General features: G+C 43.1%; 1 protein-coding gene across 1 annotated transcript; it reads right to left on the bottom strand.

Annotated features, from left to right (window-relative positions):
* Positions 1-8: 8 nt before the first annotated feature.
* On the bottom strand, positions 9-7,079 carry SET (SET nuclear proto-oncogene). The gene is made up of 8 exons (XM_057374626.1): positions 6,725-7,079; positions 5,512-5,569; positions 4,383-4,525; positions 3,680-3,783; positions 3,407-3,520; positions 1,965-2,135; positions 1,719-1,865; positions 9-810 (listed from the first exon to the last, which is right to left on the bottom strand). The coding sequence occupies exons 1-8, from the start codon at positions 6,795-6,797 to the stop codon at positions 787-789; spliced, it is 834 nt and encodes a 277-aa protein (XP_057230609.1). The 5' UTR covers positions 6,798-7,079; the 3' UTR covers positions 9-786.
* Positions 7,080-16,773: the final 9,694 nt, after the last annotated feature.

Genomic DNA, 16,773 nt, shown 5'->3' with positions numbered 1-16,773 from the left:
AAAAAAAAGGAATTTAAAAATAAACAAGAACAAAATTACAATAGAGAATGTCAATTCCAAATAAAATCCTACAGGTTCTGCTGATTCTCCATCAAGTGGCAGGGCTCAAAGTCATCATTAGGAGAAGATTTTATTTTAAAAGTGTCATCTTAAACTGCAAGGATGTTTGTTAAACATCACAATTAAACATGCCAAAGGAGAAGAAGCCATGTTGTCAAAATGCCCACTTAACCCACCCAAACATCTGAAACCCACCCCAGCTGACCTTCTATAACCCCATTTTTTATTTTTTTTTTTTCGTTTTTTCTTTTTTTTAAACAAGAGAAAGTAGACAGATACATGTTGGTAAATGCTAACTGTCCATATTCACATAGAGACACAGTGTAATCTCTGAGCCCAATATACAGAGAAAGAAGGAAAAAAGCTAGATTCTATGCACTACTACACAGGGGCCTAGCACTCTTCAGCTTCCAGCAGAGTGAAGGGAGCAGAAGGTTTTCTTTTTTCCCACAGAACATGGTGTGTTGAATTAATAAACAGTTTTTGTTTTGAGACAGAAAGGGATAAAAATGAACTTGAAACAGAAACTGGTAGATTCTTTTCCACTGTATTCTGCTCAAGGTATTTCCCCAAAATAAATCGTGAACCATGGTGTAGAGGAGAGAAAAAGAGACCTCAAGAGAACAAGGCGACTGAGCACAAGAAAAAAAAGACAGCAACTTGCTCCCAGGGACTGGAGAAAAATTAAAAAGGTAAAAAGGGGGTTTGGAATCCATCAGTGTTCAATTAGTCATCTTCTCCTTCATCCTCCTGTTGAAAGATAAGCAACAATTAAATAAATCTAATCACTAAACTTCAGATAGTAAATGCAGTGACCAGAACATTTAGYGTTACTCATGGTGCAGTATGATCATCTCTTTCACTAAAGGATGGTTAACACTTGCCCTGGGTGCCCAGCTACTGACTACACAGAAATCACTCTATATTGGGTATCCCAAGGAAAACAAAATCAGAGGTTTGAGAAACAGTGACTAAGATTCACTACAAGCACTGACATGAGTTTAACATGTGGAAAGCGAAGGGGTCATCTTTTYACYCCCTCATTTTAACCTCTGAAAASCAAAATGCTTCAACTTTCACGTGCYAAATTCTAGGTTATGAAATAAGAGCCCAGAGCACCCTTCCTCTCACTCCAAGTAGTTTGTGCTGCTGGAAGTCAGATACACCACGCCCAGTTCCGAGAAACAAAGACATTCTAAACCAAGTTCCCAACACCCTGGAATCCCACTTGCTACCAAAAGAAATTTCTAATTCCTAAACCCAAAACAAAGTCTTAACTAAGCTGGCCATAAGCAGAAATAAGACAACAGGTGAGGAGGATGACTGGGTGTATCAACAAAAGCCATTTGTATGTAAAGCATTGCTAGAATGCTGAGTAATGAAGTAAAAATCACATTAATATATCCCAGTCCTTCTAGAGCATTTCCTTCACAAATTTACTGAAACTATGTATTTCCACTGTCTCTTATATAAACAAATATACTTATTACTACCCTGAAAYCATTCTACAAGTTAATGTAGTGACAGTTCTGTTTCGCCCCTCCAAAACACCTTGGCGTGCAGAAAAGAACCAGTTCACCWTTGTCACAATGGCCTGGAATTCAAACACAATCCCTCTCACACACCAGATGAATGGAATGAAGGGCAAGATTACTCACCTCTCCTTCCTCTCCCTCATCATCATCTTCATCTTCCTCCCCCTCATCTTCATCTCCTTCTTCATCAATATCTTCTAATCCTTCTTCCTCTTCATCATCATCGTCATCCTCCTCTCCCTCCCCTTCTTCATCATCCATATCAGGAACCTTAAAGACACATTTGCAACATCAACTACAGTGATCAAATTCACTCTCATTTTCACAGTGCTGTTGGGGTGTAGATCCCCAGCCTARGGCTGTACCTACCAAGTAGTACTGTAGGGGATTTGGCCAGATGTCATCCTTGATGACCTCTCCTAGTTCGTCAGCCCCTGCATCAGAGTGGTCAGTGAACCAGGTAAAGAAGCTTTCTGGCTCTTCATGCTGCCTCTTCCTACTGGCTTTGTTCTGTGTCTGGCTTGAACGTTTTGTCAGGTCCTGAAAATAAAGTTAAGAAGTTCCCTAAAGTTATCTTTTCACAGCCTTTTTTTTTAAGCACCAAAATTTTACTTTTTTAAACAACCATAAGAAGTCACTTTCCACTCCCTCTTKGAAGGTAAGTCTGTAAAAACCATCTGAAACCTAAACAACTGACAGAAGATACTACACTTCTCATGAACATGAGAGAACCRTAAACCTGCCTGCTTCTTTCAATGGCCTCCACATGAACACTGCAAATTCACAGGATCTCACATTTGATTAACATTTCCCTAGCCCAGGGAAATACAAGTATGAGAAGTGTTTAATGACACACTGAACTTAAAAGGACTCACAATACCACTCAGMGTAGTTGAATTGTAGCAAACTACTAGAGACACCCAATTTAAAAAAGTCTCTACACCTCTAAGCTCTGTATTCATTCTGAAATAAAGACCTGTCTAGACCTTCTTAGCCTAAGATTTCCTGCTTTGAAGTCTTCAGGCCATTCTCTGTAATAAGTGGAAGAAAATTGCTAGAACACATGGTCACAAGAGCATATATAAGGTGTGTATCTCTCACCTTACCCAGAAGTGCAATAAAGTTTGCAACAATCTTTTTGCAAAGTCTCAAATGAAATAAATTATTTCTTTGATCACACAGTAAGACCAAACTTCTAGTGGTTTTTTTTTCTTGACAAAATGACAGCATTTGTAGATTTAGACTGTTTCAGTAAGAACGACAGCAAAATTCRTGTTGATTGTGTGGTGTGTTGTAAAGATCACTCAACTGATCTGTACAGGAATGCAATTTCCAGTACAAGAAGAAAAGTTCTAGCTCTCAGTACAAAAAGCATTAAAGTTTTTTCCTTGGTCTGAAGGTGACAAAATAAGTAGCAATTTAACTGCAACCCTCAGCTCTACTTTTCAATACTCAGTATAAAATCTTCAGGATAACACTGACGTACATATAACTTTCAGAGAACTGAACTGCACCAAATTAATGATGCTTGAAAACTGCCGGGGTGACAGGTATGCCGATATTATTGTGTGGCTGAAACTTCTACAAAGACATGGTGTCTGGAAAAGACATGAAGAAATAGAGAAAGAAAACAGATCACACACTGCTATCTGATCCCCCAAAACCTGTTGTCCTTGGAATTCCTCATTTAGTAGTTATTTTAAGGAAACAACAAAACACAGTCTCAATCCTGGCAAAGGAAGAGACAAGCTAATGCACTTGGTAATGTCTTCACTTGGTTACACTTGTGCTCTCCCACATACTATACATACCTTTCCAGATTTCCATTTGATCTCGGTTGATTTTGAAGATGGGTCTCCACTTTCATTGAGGTGAAACTCTTTGGAGAGAACTTTATTTTCAAAGTAGGGATTCTCATCAAAATACTGCAGAGTGGAAAGCAATGAGTTAGAACCCACAAAATGGAAACACGTGCCAAGTAAACCTGGCATTAAATGGCTAACTGCAGAGTTACAAACTACAACTCAACATGCAATTAAAATCATATTAAAATCACAAGTGAAGGAATCATTTAAAGGACTTACAAAATCTATTCTGTAACCTGATTTGATGTCTTCAAATTCTGTCACCTCAACTCTGGTCAAGTAATGCAGTGCTTCCTCATCTTCTTCTCCCAGCAGTGCAGATACTAAGAGAGAAGGAGAAATCCCACATTAACAAAGTCATGAATCGTGTGACATACAGGCAAAATACAGGAAACTGATTGCCAGGAAGATCTAAAAAGCAACACATCTGTCCCACCCAACTTCTCATGGCGCTTTCTTTTCAAGTTACCAACCAACAACCTACCCACAAATACCCACCCTTCCCTCTGAAATAGATTTTCATGCAYGTAGTTGCCCAATCTAAGCAGTCTACAAACCTGTATTGTAGAAAGTTTAATGTCAAGAGTCCCAAGGAGCTCATTTCCAATTAAAAACCACCCAAACAAAGTAGAATAATTTTTTKGGTTTTTTTTCCTGAAGTTCCCAATGAACTGGATAAAGTAGGAAACTTGCAATTTAAAATGCAGAAAGAAATTTTAATATTCAAGTATTTTAGCAAACAAGATGTTCCCTTGGTCAACAAGTGTAAGAAAGAAAAAGCTTAACAAATGCAATCTAGGACAGAAAGGAAGTGTTTTGYATGCTCAGTGACAACTCTACAAGACCCTCAGAGCTTTAAGACACTAACAAGCAACCAAACATTGAATTTACATGGGAAAAAAGGGGACTATTAGGAATATACCTTGCGGGTGGTTGACAAATGTTGTTACCCAGAAATTCGGGATTTTGGCGATCAATTCTGACCTCTTCTGGAAGAATGGTTGGCGGAGTTTGTTGTATTTCTGTTCTACTTTCAAAATTTCCTCACTGGCTTGTTCATTCAGTCTGTAATAGGAAGAGCTATATTAACCACAGGGAAGGAACTGGGATTTAAGGACGCATCAAAGCAGTTGACTAAAAGTTGAAAAGGTCTGATAAGACCAGTCTGCCATATTCAGCAAATGAAGAATCCCAAAAACACCAGAAGCTCAAATCTTTAATAACTGTTAAAAAAAAATTCTGCCCGAAGGAATCTCAATGRTCTGAATGGAACCCTCTAAACACCYTGAACCTTTATTTATGCAAAGCAAAGCAGTGTTTTACCTCTTGAACATTTTATTTGCGTAAGACTTAAAGATGGGTAACACATCRCCTGCTCCCTGTAACTTTTGGGCAGGCAAGGAAGCTACAGCAAAGCAATGTKGTACCCTGTGCAAGTCAAGGCTAGACTTAAAATTTAATTGCAGTTGTAAAAAGTCAAAACCCTGATACTGCAACAGCTTCACATGGTCACAGCCCCAACAGTCACCTGCAGTCCTTGTAGGACAGTGGGCAYGGAGAGAAGATCCAGCCAAAGACTGATACAGAACCCACAGCCCCAAGAGCTCTGSCATACAAAATTAACATCTCAGAGAGACTTTCTGTGTATTATTCCAAAAGCACATAAATATTATAATAAAAATGTATAATAAAAGCAGACTTTTCAACCAAGATTTTAGTTCTGCTTGTTAACAGGGAAATATTTTAGCCAAATACTTTACACATTAACTTGAGAAGCCAGTGCAAAATACATTTCTATTATCAAAAAAACCACAATTAATTTAAAATTTTAAAGTCAAGTTCTACTTCTTTAATTATACACAATTAAGCAAGAAACCAGGACACTTCTTTGTTATTTTAATGCCTCTAATCAAGTCAGAACACACGTCTATCTTGACAGAGTTCAAAGGCAGCAAGCACTATTGGGTGCTTACTTYATACYAAACACTTTCACTTTTGTCAGTTRTATYTCAATTCCTACTAAAACATTTTAAAAGTTAGAWAATGTTTACCTGTCTATTTCATTCTGTACTTCATCAATGTGTTCAATTGCTTCCTGTTGCTCTTTTTCTGAAAAACAAATGAAAACGTGTCAATATCCCTTCAGTCACAAGCCTGACAAATCACCTGGGATTTGTCTTTGAGACCTTTTCTAGTGATCTACTGCAGAACTTCACAGGTATTTCTATTAAATGTCACTGATGCTACAAGGCCTCAAGGCTCTGGCTTCACACTGTTGCAGCTGAAGTGCAACGAAGTTTGATAAAACAGSCTTTAAGGTGAGTTCACTCCTACGTACCACAGCTCACATCCCCCCACACAGTTTAACATACGAACTTAAATCGTAAGTCAGCAATAATTGAATTAAAAAATTTTAAGCCACATTTGCTGCAACCAACACATTTGAAGGAATGTAGAATAATTCAGAAAGCACTGGAGTATCAATAGAAATACCCTGAGTACATGCCATCTTCCAAAAACCGGAAAGAACGTTTCGGAAGGACGGTTACAAATGAAAGAGACATGAAAGCCGCTGTTTGGCAGGTATTTTCTAATGGGCACTCCCCCCGGACCAAGTTTGGCCGAGGCCTGGGTTACGGAGCGCTGTTAACCCGTCGCGCGGGAGATGAATGAGCGGCAGCGGGAAACGACTGGAGCGGAGCAGCGCCCGGAGCGAGTCCCGCACGGCCCGGCCCGCGCTGGGGGACGGCTCTACCCTTCCCCTCGCGGGCGCCGGGGACGCACGAGGGGAGGGCGCTGCGGGCAGGGGCAACCCCGACCTTTAAAACCCGCGATCGCACGTGGGGCCAGCGCGGGCGGCCCCAGCACCGCGTGTCTCCGCCGCTCCATCCCCGCGCGGCCCGGCAGCACCACGCGGCCGCGGCCGGCGCGGGAGGCGGCGGCGCATCATGGCGGCGGAGCACAATGAGGCTCCGCGGATGCTGCTCCGGGAGGGGCGGCGGGGGGGTCCCGCTGCTCCGCCGAGCCGCAGCGCCCCCCGCCCGGCCCCGCGGGGAGGGAGGCCGGGCCGGCAGCGCAGACAAAAGGGCGCTAACATGGCCTCCTCCCGCCGCCGCTGGGCCTGCACATCCGCCCGGCCCGGCCCGCGCTCCGCCCGCCCCCGGCGCGGCCGCGGCCCGTGCGGCGGGGGAAAATGGCGGTCGGCGCGAGGCGGAGGCCGCGCCGGCTGCCGCCATTCCCGTCCCGCCCCCGGCGCGGCCTCACCTGAGGTCTCGTCGGCCCCATCGTGGTTAGAGTTCAGCTCCTTCTTACTGACTTTGGCCGCCGGCGCCGACATGTTGGTGGCTGCGGAGCGCGGAGGGCGGGAGGGAGGGGGGGCTGCAACGGGGCTGCGCGGGGGGGGGGGGCCGGGCGCTGACTCCTCCTGCTGCTGCTACTGCTGCTGCCGCCGCCGCTCAAGTCCCTCCGCCGCCGGGGCGCTCCCGCCTCCTCCGCGCGGTCCTGCCGGATACCGGAGTGGCAGCAGCGCCTCTCGCTCCCCTCGCGCTCCCTCGCCCAGAGCCGCCACCACCGCCTCCTCCTCTGCTGCTGGCGAGGGGCGGGCACGCGGCGCGCATGCGCGGGCCCCCCCGGCCGGGCCACGGCGGCCGCACCGCGCCTGCGCACCGAGCCCCCCGCCCCGGGAGCGCTGTGCCGCGGGCGGAGCGATGCGCAAGCGCACTGCACCCCGCACACACACACACGCCGGAGAGGCCCAGTGTGCGCAGCCGCACACAGACCACGCCCCCAAACCGCCCCAAACCGGGCTCTCATTGGTCGGGGAGCGCCAAGGGGGCGTRRCCGCGGCGCGGAGACACAGAGGACGGCGCGCGCGGGAGGGCGGGGGCGCGCGGGGGGGGGTGCAGGGGAAGGGGGCCGCGCATGCGCGCGCCGCACGTGCCCGCGCGTCCTCACAGCGGCGCCACACACGAGGCCCCGCAGTTCCCGCCCCGTCCGCCCCGTCCCCTCACGGCTGTGGAGGCACCGAGCCCTCCCCCGACCGGGGCAGATCCAGGGGTAGGAATGGATTTCGGGACCATCGATCCCAAATGGTCCTCAGAAGGCTGCGGTCCTGCTACCTGAGGCGTTMCCCCAGGACAGCCCGAGCGTTTCCCGTGCCATAGGTGAGGTCGAGTTTCTCGCCTGCGGTGCTCTGGCKTCGTAGCATCCATGTCTCCCTGCACTGCCTTCCTTAGCTTGGAACATGGAATCATGAAGACTGGAAGAGATCTTCGAGGATATCCACCTAGTACTGCCTTTATAACCCCCAAACCATTAAAGCACATCACATCACTGCCAGATCCAGATGCCTCTTGAAYRCCTCCAGGGATGGTGACTCCAYCCATTCCAATGCTTGGCCACSTTARCAGGGAAAAATCTCTTTGATATATCTTACCAGATTCTCCCATCTCAGCTTAACATTTCCTCTTGTTCTTTCACTGCAGGCATAGTAGAAGAGATCAGGCCCCATGTCATTCCATCCTCCTTTCAGGTGGTTATGGAGAGCAATGAGTTGCCTCCTCTGCRATGACTTCCTCCTCCTGACCCTCTTCTTCTTGAGACTAAACAAACCCATATAAATAACTTTGAGACGTTCTGTGTTGAGGGCACAGAGCCCTGTCAGTCACATCCAGCTCAGTTACTGAGGAGCTCGACTCCAGAAGGTCACAGAGCTGCCTGCCAGCACACCTGCCACTGCACMGAGAGCAGGCTGACTTTAAATAACCCTTTTTGTCCCCTTCCTGTCCACCTGTCTGGAAGAGCTCAATGCAGCTCCACAACTACAGCTCGCCTGCGTTTGCTCTTAAAGAAACAGCCAAGCCACTCTTTTCTGTCAAAACAACCGGATATCATTCACAGATGAGTGTTAGGATACATATCAAGCTAAGAAACAAGTACAGCTTCGATGAAGTAGGAATTTGCTGTCTGTATTTGCTTCCCAGTCATTCARCATTAGAATATTCTTCCTACTTGTTTCCTGTTTTGCCTCTTCATGTTGCTTTTCCAATGGACCTACTCTATGAGACCTGGATTAGTTCCTGCCTCCTCAGATGTCTAGACTATACTTTTCTGAATCGTGCCCCTACCTGTTGCTTCCAAATCCCAATTGTTTTTCTTTTGTATTCCCAGCTGTCACTTCCCACCAGCTATGTGCTCGCTACCACAGCCACCCACAACGGCTGCCGCATGTGCAGGGTTTGTGTTGTGCTTCCCTGTGCAAAGAGAAGAGAGAAGCTGCCTCCCCTCAGTTCTCTGGTTTCACACAGCAATTGTAACTGCTGGGCATAAAAGGTAAGCAAAGCAACACAACTTTATAAATGTAAGATTATTAAATCTTTCCCAAGGGGGATGTTTCAAGGCCTTCCTGAAGCCCATGGCAGAGAGAAAACTCCTCTCATACTCTTGTCTGCATCTCCCAAGATTGATTAATRTGGATATCTTCCCATTCAGACAAGGTAAGCTCATGCATGTGGCTTGGTTTTCTTCCTATTTCCTTTGGGTCTCTTGACTATGCATTTGTATCTGCTTGGGTTTTCTTACTCTTTTCTCACCTGTAATGTACTATATTGTCTTTCTTTAGATTAGTCTCTGAAGGTCTATAATTTGAAATACAGGTGGCAAGTTTGAAAGCTAGCTCCAAGCAGGCACAAGTGGCACCTGTCAGCTCCCTACTAGAAGCCCTTGTTTAGTCTATAAATTACCAGGTATTTCTGAAGTACATGATTATGGTGATGTATTGATTTATTTAAAACCAAGTAATCATTAATTTTAACGGCTGTACTGTTCAAAAAAAAACATTTCCATGATCTGTTTTTACTACCCTAAAACTAGCTAGTATCAACAAAAAAGGATATATCGATTATATATATCAAAAAGAAAATAAATACATATAGATATTAAAAGAATATGAGTTTAATCTCCATGAGACAGTAACAAAAGAACCCAAAAAAACTTAGAGACTTTGTTAATAAATATTCAGTTACCTCCCTTCACTTCTTTCTAATGTTTTCATGACTTGTAACTTGCCTCTAAGGCAGTTTTAGTCCTTGAATAACTRTTGAGGGGTTAAATGYACAGTTATAACTGCACGYTTTCCTCAATAATTGACTAAACAGAGCTTTGTAAAGGAAATMTCAAATTTGCTCCTTGAAGTTCAGASCTCYAGTATTTCTTTCCTTGGTTAGCTATGTTACTACAAGAYAGAGACATAATTGCTAACCATGCTTACTTTYTGGAATGTCAAGTCAGCTGTAAATTTTAAACCTGAGTCCCCACTTTGGCAAATGAAATCAGAATATGTGCTAAATTCTTTCCAATACAATGCAGTGATGTGTGAAAAAAAGAGTACATTTCCCCTTAAGTATTTCTACAAGGCAAAAGGGATATGTATACAATCATACAAGTCAATGTAATTAATAGTCACTCATGGTTTCTATCCSAAAGAATTGGAAATCATTGTAGAGAAATACAAAACAAGGATGATTTTACCATCACTGAAATGCAACCAACTGCTTAACAATTGTACATCTATGCTGGGAGCCTGGTTTTCCATAGAGAACTTGCAGGYTTGGGCTCTGTATTAAGAACAAAGATTCCCCCTTGGAGTGCAAGACAAATTTTTAGAGTATATGAAAGCTTTCAAATTACTGAGTACACSAGTGAGTTGAAGGCACATTTCAAGAACACAAGCTTGTRCTTGATAGCAAAGCCTGACTGGCACATCGGGGCTTGCTGGGAGCCACAGGCCGAGACACGGGGCTGCTTTGCTGTGTGTGATCAGTCTGACAGCCCCCAGGAACTGCTGAGGCCCCCCAGCACTGCACACACAGTTTGGCACAGACTTTAACTAGTCAAATACCAGCTCCAATTGTTTATTCATCTCCACTAATCACAGACCTTCCCAGTCCAGCACTCATGTTGGAACTGAAGGGTGAGATAATGACGGAAGAATCTTCCACATGTCCTCACAGTTGTTGCAGTTTACACCCTCGGATGAAAATATTTTGGGGCTGATAATTGCCTTGAAGCAGGACAGCAGTTCAGTAACACMAACAGGCAGTGACTAACAGTGTGTCATTGAATAAATCCAGTGAGCCTACTTGTATTAGTTTTTATTTTTATTTTTTTATGAAATGTCCATTAGACATAGTTGCTAAACCTGACTTTATTTTTTCCTACACCAACATCTTTAACTTACCAGAGCACCWGCTTGTAATCCATGAAGAGATGTATGGTTGCATAAAGCCTGTGCTTGTTCCGAGATACTAGAGGCAAAGAAGCAGTCAAAATATTCTTTAAAATATTAAAGTGAAAATCAGTGAAACCTTAGACACTTCTGAACATGAGGCATAAGCTTTTCAGACATGTCAAGGACTAGATAAAACTATACTTTGTGCTTCTTCAAGGAGATTTACAGAAGATCCTCTCCATCTTCACCGCTCATACGGAAATTAAAAGGGAGACAACATTTCTACAGAGTTAATTTATAAACATTTGCTTTCCAGGAATTTAACTCTGGCCAATTCTTGAAACCCTTATTTATCATCACCTCAGTCCTACAGCAGGAAAACTCTTGCTGAATCCCAGRCAAGGCTGACTATCACTTCTAGATTTGGTCCCTTAGGAATAGCACTGGAGRCAAAARTTTTACACTCTGTGTATTTCATCCATTGTCTTGTTACCAAGTGRCAGCGATTTTTGTGGGAATCATTAAAAACTTCCCATGTTGTGTAGAGCACTATTGATATTTGAACTCTCGGGGGGAGTAACCTCTACCTCTATCCAAAAAGTATCAGATTAAAATAAACACACACAACATTGCTCAGCAAAGAACGAGTACATTAATTACAATTTATTAGTCTGAAGTTGGTATTACTCAAACATCTACAGCATGTCTTGAGTCCCGTGTAGGAGTATGGTGACAGGAAAGGTGAGACAAAAGACAGGAAAACATGTAGGAATCTGTCATATACAGKTTTTGCTATAATAATACATTGTGCACATTATTCTTTTCATCTGAGAATGTCAAAGCTCATTTAAAAAATCTGGTTAAATGTAAAAAGCTCTGRAAGGAAAGTAATTCTTTTACTGGTAGGTGAACTGAATGCCAGAGTTATTCAGAATTATTGCTCATTAGAGCCCAAGATGGAACTCAGGAATAGAACTGGTCTCCAACTTCAGCTACATAAAATGCTGTATGAGTTGCCAACAATGATCTGTGAGTGGAATTTGGTTAATTGTGTCGGTCTGTAGGAACAGTTATTATTTTTTGGTATAACAATTGCTCTGAAGTCCTGCAACTGTAATCCCTGTGTGCACTGCAAAGATTGTGTCTGGCTTGGAACAGTGTAAAGTCTCAGTTCAACAAACTATGTTTTRGTAAAAGTTCCTACTTATGCATTGCCCACCACACATTCCTCCCCTCTTTCCCTTTACAATGTTCCTGCATTGTGCCAGTAATTTTTTTTTTTTTTTGGTGTGTGTGTAGCCCCATGTTAAATTGAATCTGAATCTGATTTTAATTAGAAATAGTTCATATAACCCCGTAGTACTCCAGTCTAGTTCCTCGGTGCAGATGCAGTTACAAGAAAGAGAGTCCCATGAAGAAAGGAACAAAAGAGGAGCATGTTACACAAGTCTCACTTAGCAAAAGTGTTTGTCAAACTGTGCCCTTAACTGAGSCCAATGATGACAAGGTTCTAATTGCAACTGGTGTGAAAAAACAGCAATTTGCTTTTGTAAGTTTTTTTTTAAATTAACACAAACAAGTGAAATATATCAGTAAACAAAAGAGCAGCTCTGCCACCTCAGGTGATACTGTAAAAACTTTCAGAGTAGAATTTGAGATCTTTGGCAAAACATCTTCCTTTCCCCTCTGGAGTCAAAACAAATGTCTCTCAGAAACACACAAAGGAAATAACCTTTAAACTCCAYGTTTGTTTTTGCAGTGGCATGACTGGAAAATAATTTCATCTGCCTTCGTAAAGGGGGGGTGGGGTGGTATAAAACAAAGTAAGACCATTTCCCTCCCACCACAGCCATACATCTATTATCTGACTCACCACTTCTGGGACTCCTTCTGGCAGCTCTGATTTTATTGCACTGAAAATTCAAGCCTGTGAAAACAGTCCCTRTTTTCAGGTTACTTTGTTCACTGCTTTGTTCAGGTCAGTATTCCTTCCTTTAGAGGTCTGGAACTCAACATTCAGCAAGGGCTGGATGTTGCTGTTCTTAAGCCTTGTGAGAAGGACCAGCTCAGTGGAAGGAAGGGGGGAGGGAAAGGAAGGGGGAGGAGAAYCCGTATCTGAAGAGAGACTCCATACTAGAGAAATTTTACTGACATCCATTCAGTTTCCAGTGGGGTCTCCTTCAAGGGCTTTTATGAGCTCCAAAGGCCCCTGCAATTCACAGCAGCATTTACATGCAACGTTTCCCTCTGGGAGCTAAGGTATAACTGAACTCCTGGATAATAATCACAAAGAATACCACCAGACTCCCATTGAAATGTCAACCAGGCACTACTGTTRTAGACAGTAACAAAGAGATGCTAATATAATTAATTATGAAGCCTCAGTACCCTTATTAACACATCTTTAGTACCTAGACCTTTGAAAATCAGCTGTATAAAGTGACTGTCAGAGTTAATTCCTTACAAATTGCCTCCTGTCACATCCCAGCACTGCAGCAAGTTCTCTGAGGCCTTGATGCTAWGAAATCTGGGGTTTTTTTTTAGTTCTGATGCAGTTTTATTGGTGTTATTAAAGGTGTAAGCTGTTGCATAAGCAGTTTGTCAGGCAAGAGTAGAGGAAAATAAAAATGTCTTTAGTCAGCCCAGCTTACWCAGTTGGTGGCATAAATAGGAAAAGTTTCAGTCAATTAAATGGAAAACTAAGGACAAAAGAAAAAACAGGAATGAAAGGTGTCACATAATTTGGCACTAAAATGTTTCCGGACCTTTTTTTAAATTTGAGGACTGCAGCCAGTTTATAGCTCTCCCTCCTACTGCTGCCTTTACGACAGCATTCCAGCTCCAGGCCTCATTCCAGAGCATCCTCCTTCCCCTCCTCTCCCGCTCACAAATATATATTTCAATAGGCTTAGGCTACATGGAGTTCCAAAACCAGCATGTAATTGGTGCAATTGTCTTTTACTCTTCTCCACAGAAAGCCACATTCATGCTGCTTAAACCCTGTTTTGTCATGTTTTCCCTCTTYTTTTTTTTTTTTTTTTTCCARTTGGACTGGGATCAGTACTTGTGTTGGGAACCCTACATATATACTGAAGAAAGAAGTTACAGAAACAGGCTGCACTGGTGGTTCATTCTGTTATTTCTCAGTACCAGACTGTCACTCTGCTACAAGATAAAGGGAGGCGATAAAAAGAAAGTGATCATTACAAATCGCTTGGCATTTTCTGCGAGCAGTTAAAACACTCACAGTGACATATTCAATTTGTCTATACAAGATACTCTGCTTCCCTTCATCTTCCATGTGCTTTTGAGAAGGTGATAATCTTTCTGCAGTGCATAATTTTGTAAAGTTATCTCTGTGTGCTTGTAGAATATGTTCCAGGATCCTTTGTAACCCCTGTTACACTTGGGATAAAAAAAACAATCAAAGTGAGATAGTTTTATTTGCCATTTCCAGAAGTGGCTTTCACAGTAAGTGCTTTTGCTGGTCTAACTAACCTGGCAATATGCAAACTCTCTTAATGGAGTTAAAATTTATATCAGTAAAAGGAGTAATTTATATCAGTAAAAGGAGTCCTTGCAAATCTGTATTTCTTGCTGCTTTAGCTAACATGGTAGGAATATTATTTTATTCTCCACTCTTAAATTACATATCCATACCCAAAAAGTTATGATGTATTTATTGAACATTCAGTGTTCACAGAAATAATGTCTAAGAAATGAAAGTGGCATGCTTGAAACTAACTAAATATATAGATTTCTGAAGAGCAATCCAGAACTGTCATGCAAATTCTGCTTRCTTGCTTTACATAAGCATAAATCTGATAGTACCAAGTGGAATGTAATGACTTATTTCTCAATGTCCTTTTTTGAAAAAACAGTTATGCAAAGGAGAGCCAGTTCTGTTTGGAAGAGTAGTATCTGTCCACATTGCTTTCTGAGATAGCCACCAGCTTTAGACATAGCAGTGAAAATTCCAACAACCGTTTGAGATACTACAGACACAGTATGAGTTAATGAAGTGATGTACAAAACAGATAACTAATTTTTAGTAATGCACGGTTCCTGAATATGGGATTAATTTAAGTGATCTCTGTTTTCTTTCATGCTGTCAGCACTGCAAAGGGTCAGGTACCTTTGAGGAGTGGCACAGCAGATTGTACCTTTATTTCTGAGATGAGATGCTGGGCGTGCTGCTACAAACTCAGCGGGAACTAGAGGCTGCTGAGACSAAAAGGAGAGAGACACTGCCAATCACCTTGTTGACAGCAGCAATCTCCTGCCCAAGGCAGACTCCCAGCTGCTACGAGTTCAGAGCACCATGGCAGCCAGGATTCAGGATCCTGAGCCTTTCACAGATGCCTCTTTGGACAATCCATGGCACTCGGCCCCRTGCCAGCTCCGCTTGCCATTCCAACCCTGCCGGCAGTGCCTTTGTGCCCCTGTGGCGGTCACTTGCTGCCACCTGCCACAGAGCTTCCCCCTGCTCCTTTCTGGTCTGGTTACACTGACTAAAATCTTTGTCTTATTATTAATAATGAAGGAAGGAATATGGGATAAACAATACCTGTACAGAAATCGCACCCATATCTATAAGGAACCCCCAACTAATTCTACAAAGCACAGTAGATCCAGAATTTTAATGGAGATCGATTCTTCTGAAAATGATTTTAATTGAGATAGATTCTTTTGGTGTAACAGGACTTCAGAAATGAGCCGATATTTTCTGCTGGGATGGAAAAATAGGTTTTCAAAGCAAAAAGGGCACAGCATTTGCAGGGACAGTTGGGAGGGGGAACAGGGAAAAGGAGGTCACAAATTAGAGAAAATGCACAAGCCCATTACAGATGGCACTGGAAAAGAAATAGCTGAGGAATTCACACATCTTGAGGTAACAGAGTCCACATGAGGACCTGAACCCTTATTAAGCTACTGAGCACCTCGTGGGGTACACAGACATTGCTTCAACACTGACAGTTGTGGGGACCTCACTTCCCTCAAGGTTTAGTGAATTTTAAAATCACGAATTTCTAATGAAAAAGGAACATGGGACTAACTGATCAGATATTGTCCATGCCCAAATAAAAAGAAAAAAAATGTCAGCCTAAAGCCAGTTCAAACTCCGTATTACATCCTTTGGTTAATGCAAAGGAAACAGTTCAGTACCCAAACCTCAGCCAGACCACACCTTGGGCTGTTCAGTGGTGCGCAGCTGCGAAGGGAAAAATCAGGGAGCAGAATTAGGTCTTGCTGGTTATACAAGCTGGAGGGACAAGTAGGTTCTGGATTGGTTAAAGAGTTTTGTTGGTTGGCTGTGGTTTGCTTTGAATAAACGAGAATATTTAAGAAGTTCTGTTCCTCTGAACAGTCATCAATCACCARAGGCAATGCCTTCGATCCTTTGTCAAGGCACTCACTGCCAGACTGAAGCCAAAGAACTCTTTCTCATAGCCAGATTGATCTGTGTTACATTGTTTATGTATGCCATTTTCACGTGCATCTATTTGGGGTGGAAGGGGAAGGTGTGAAAGGGGAAGGCTCGGTTACATCTCTCCATTTTCGGGTACAATCTGCTGTTTCGCCTGTCTGGAGAATCGACAGAACGGAATAGTTGCATTTATCACAAATCGAGGGCAGCGACTGCACCCACTAGTGGGGGAATTTTTACTGAAATTCAGCTCAGACTATTTCTTTTGCTCGGGTCACAGTGATCACACCCCAGCGTGCAGTTTCTTGTTACAGCTCAGTCTTTTCTCTGGTCCTTTGCCCCTCGCTTTTGTTTTAGTTTTCTTTACCTCAACCTTCTCTTGTTCTTGTTTTCTGATGCTGATTTACTCCTTTACGTGAAAGTGAAAACTTCCTACTTTTGTCTCATGAAACAGAGAGGGAAAAGCACAGATCAGCAGTGTAAAAGCAGCCACTTCAGAGAGACTGGGTAGCCTCMGGCAAGTAACAGCCCTCCCCCACTAATCTCCGATTTTGCCTTATTTCTGATGTGTTTTGTGAAACAAAAACATCCATATATCTGATACTGCCAGGCCAGAAAAAAATAAGCAATGTAAGATTTCTTGAAACACCTTTGATA

Source organism: Malurus melanocephalus, unplaced genomic scaffold, assembly GCF_030028575.1.
Source record: "Malurus melanocephalus ecotype Western Australia unplaced genomic scaffold, MMel_1.1 scaffold_230, whole genome shotgun sequence".
NCBI lineage: Eukaryota > Metazoa > Chordata > Aves > Passeriformes > Maluridae > Malurus > Malurus melanocephalus.
Note: the sequence above shows the minus strand (reverse complement) of the source record. Positions and strands in the feature narration are given on the sequence as shown.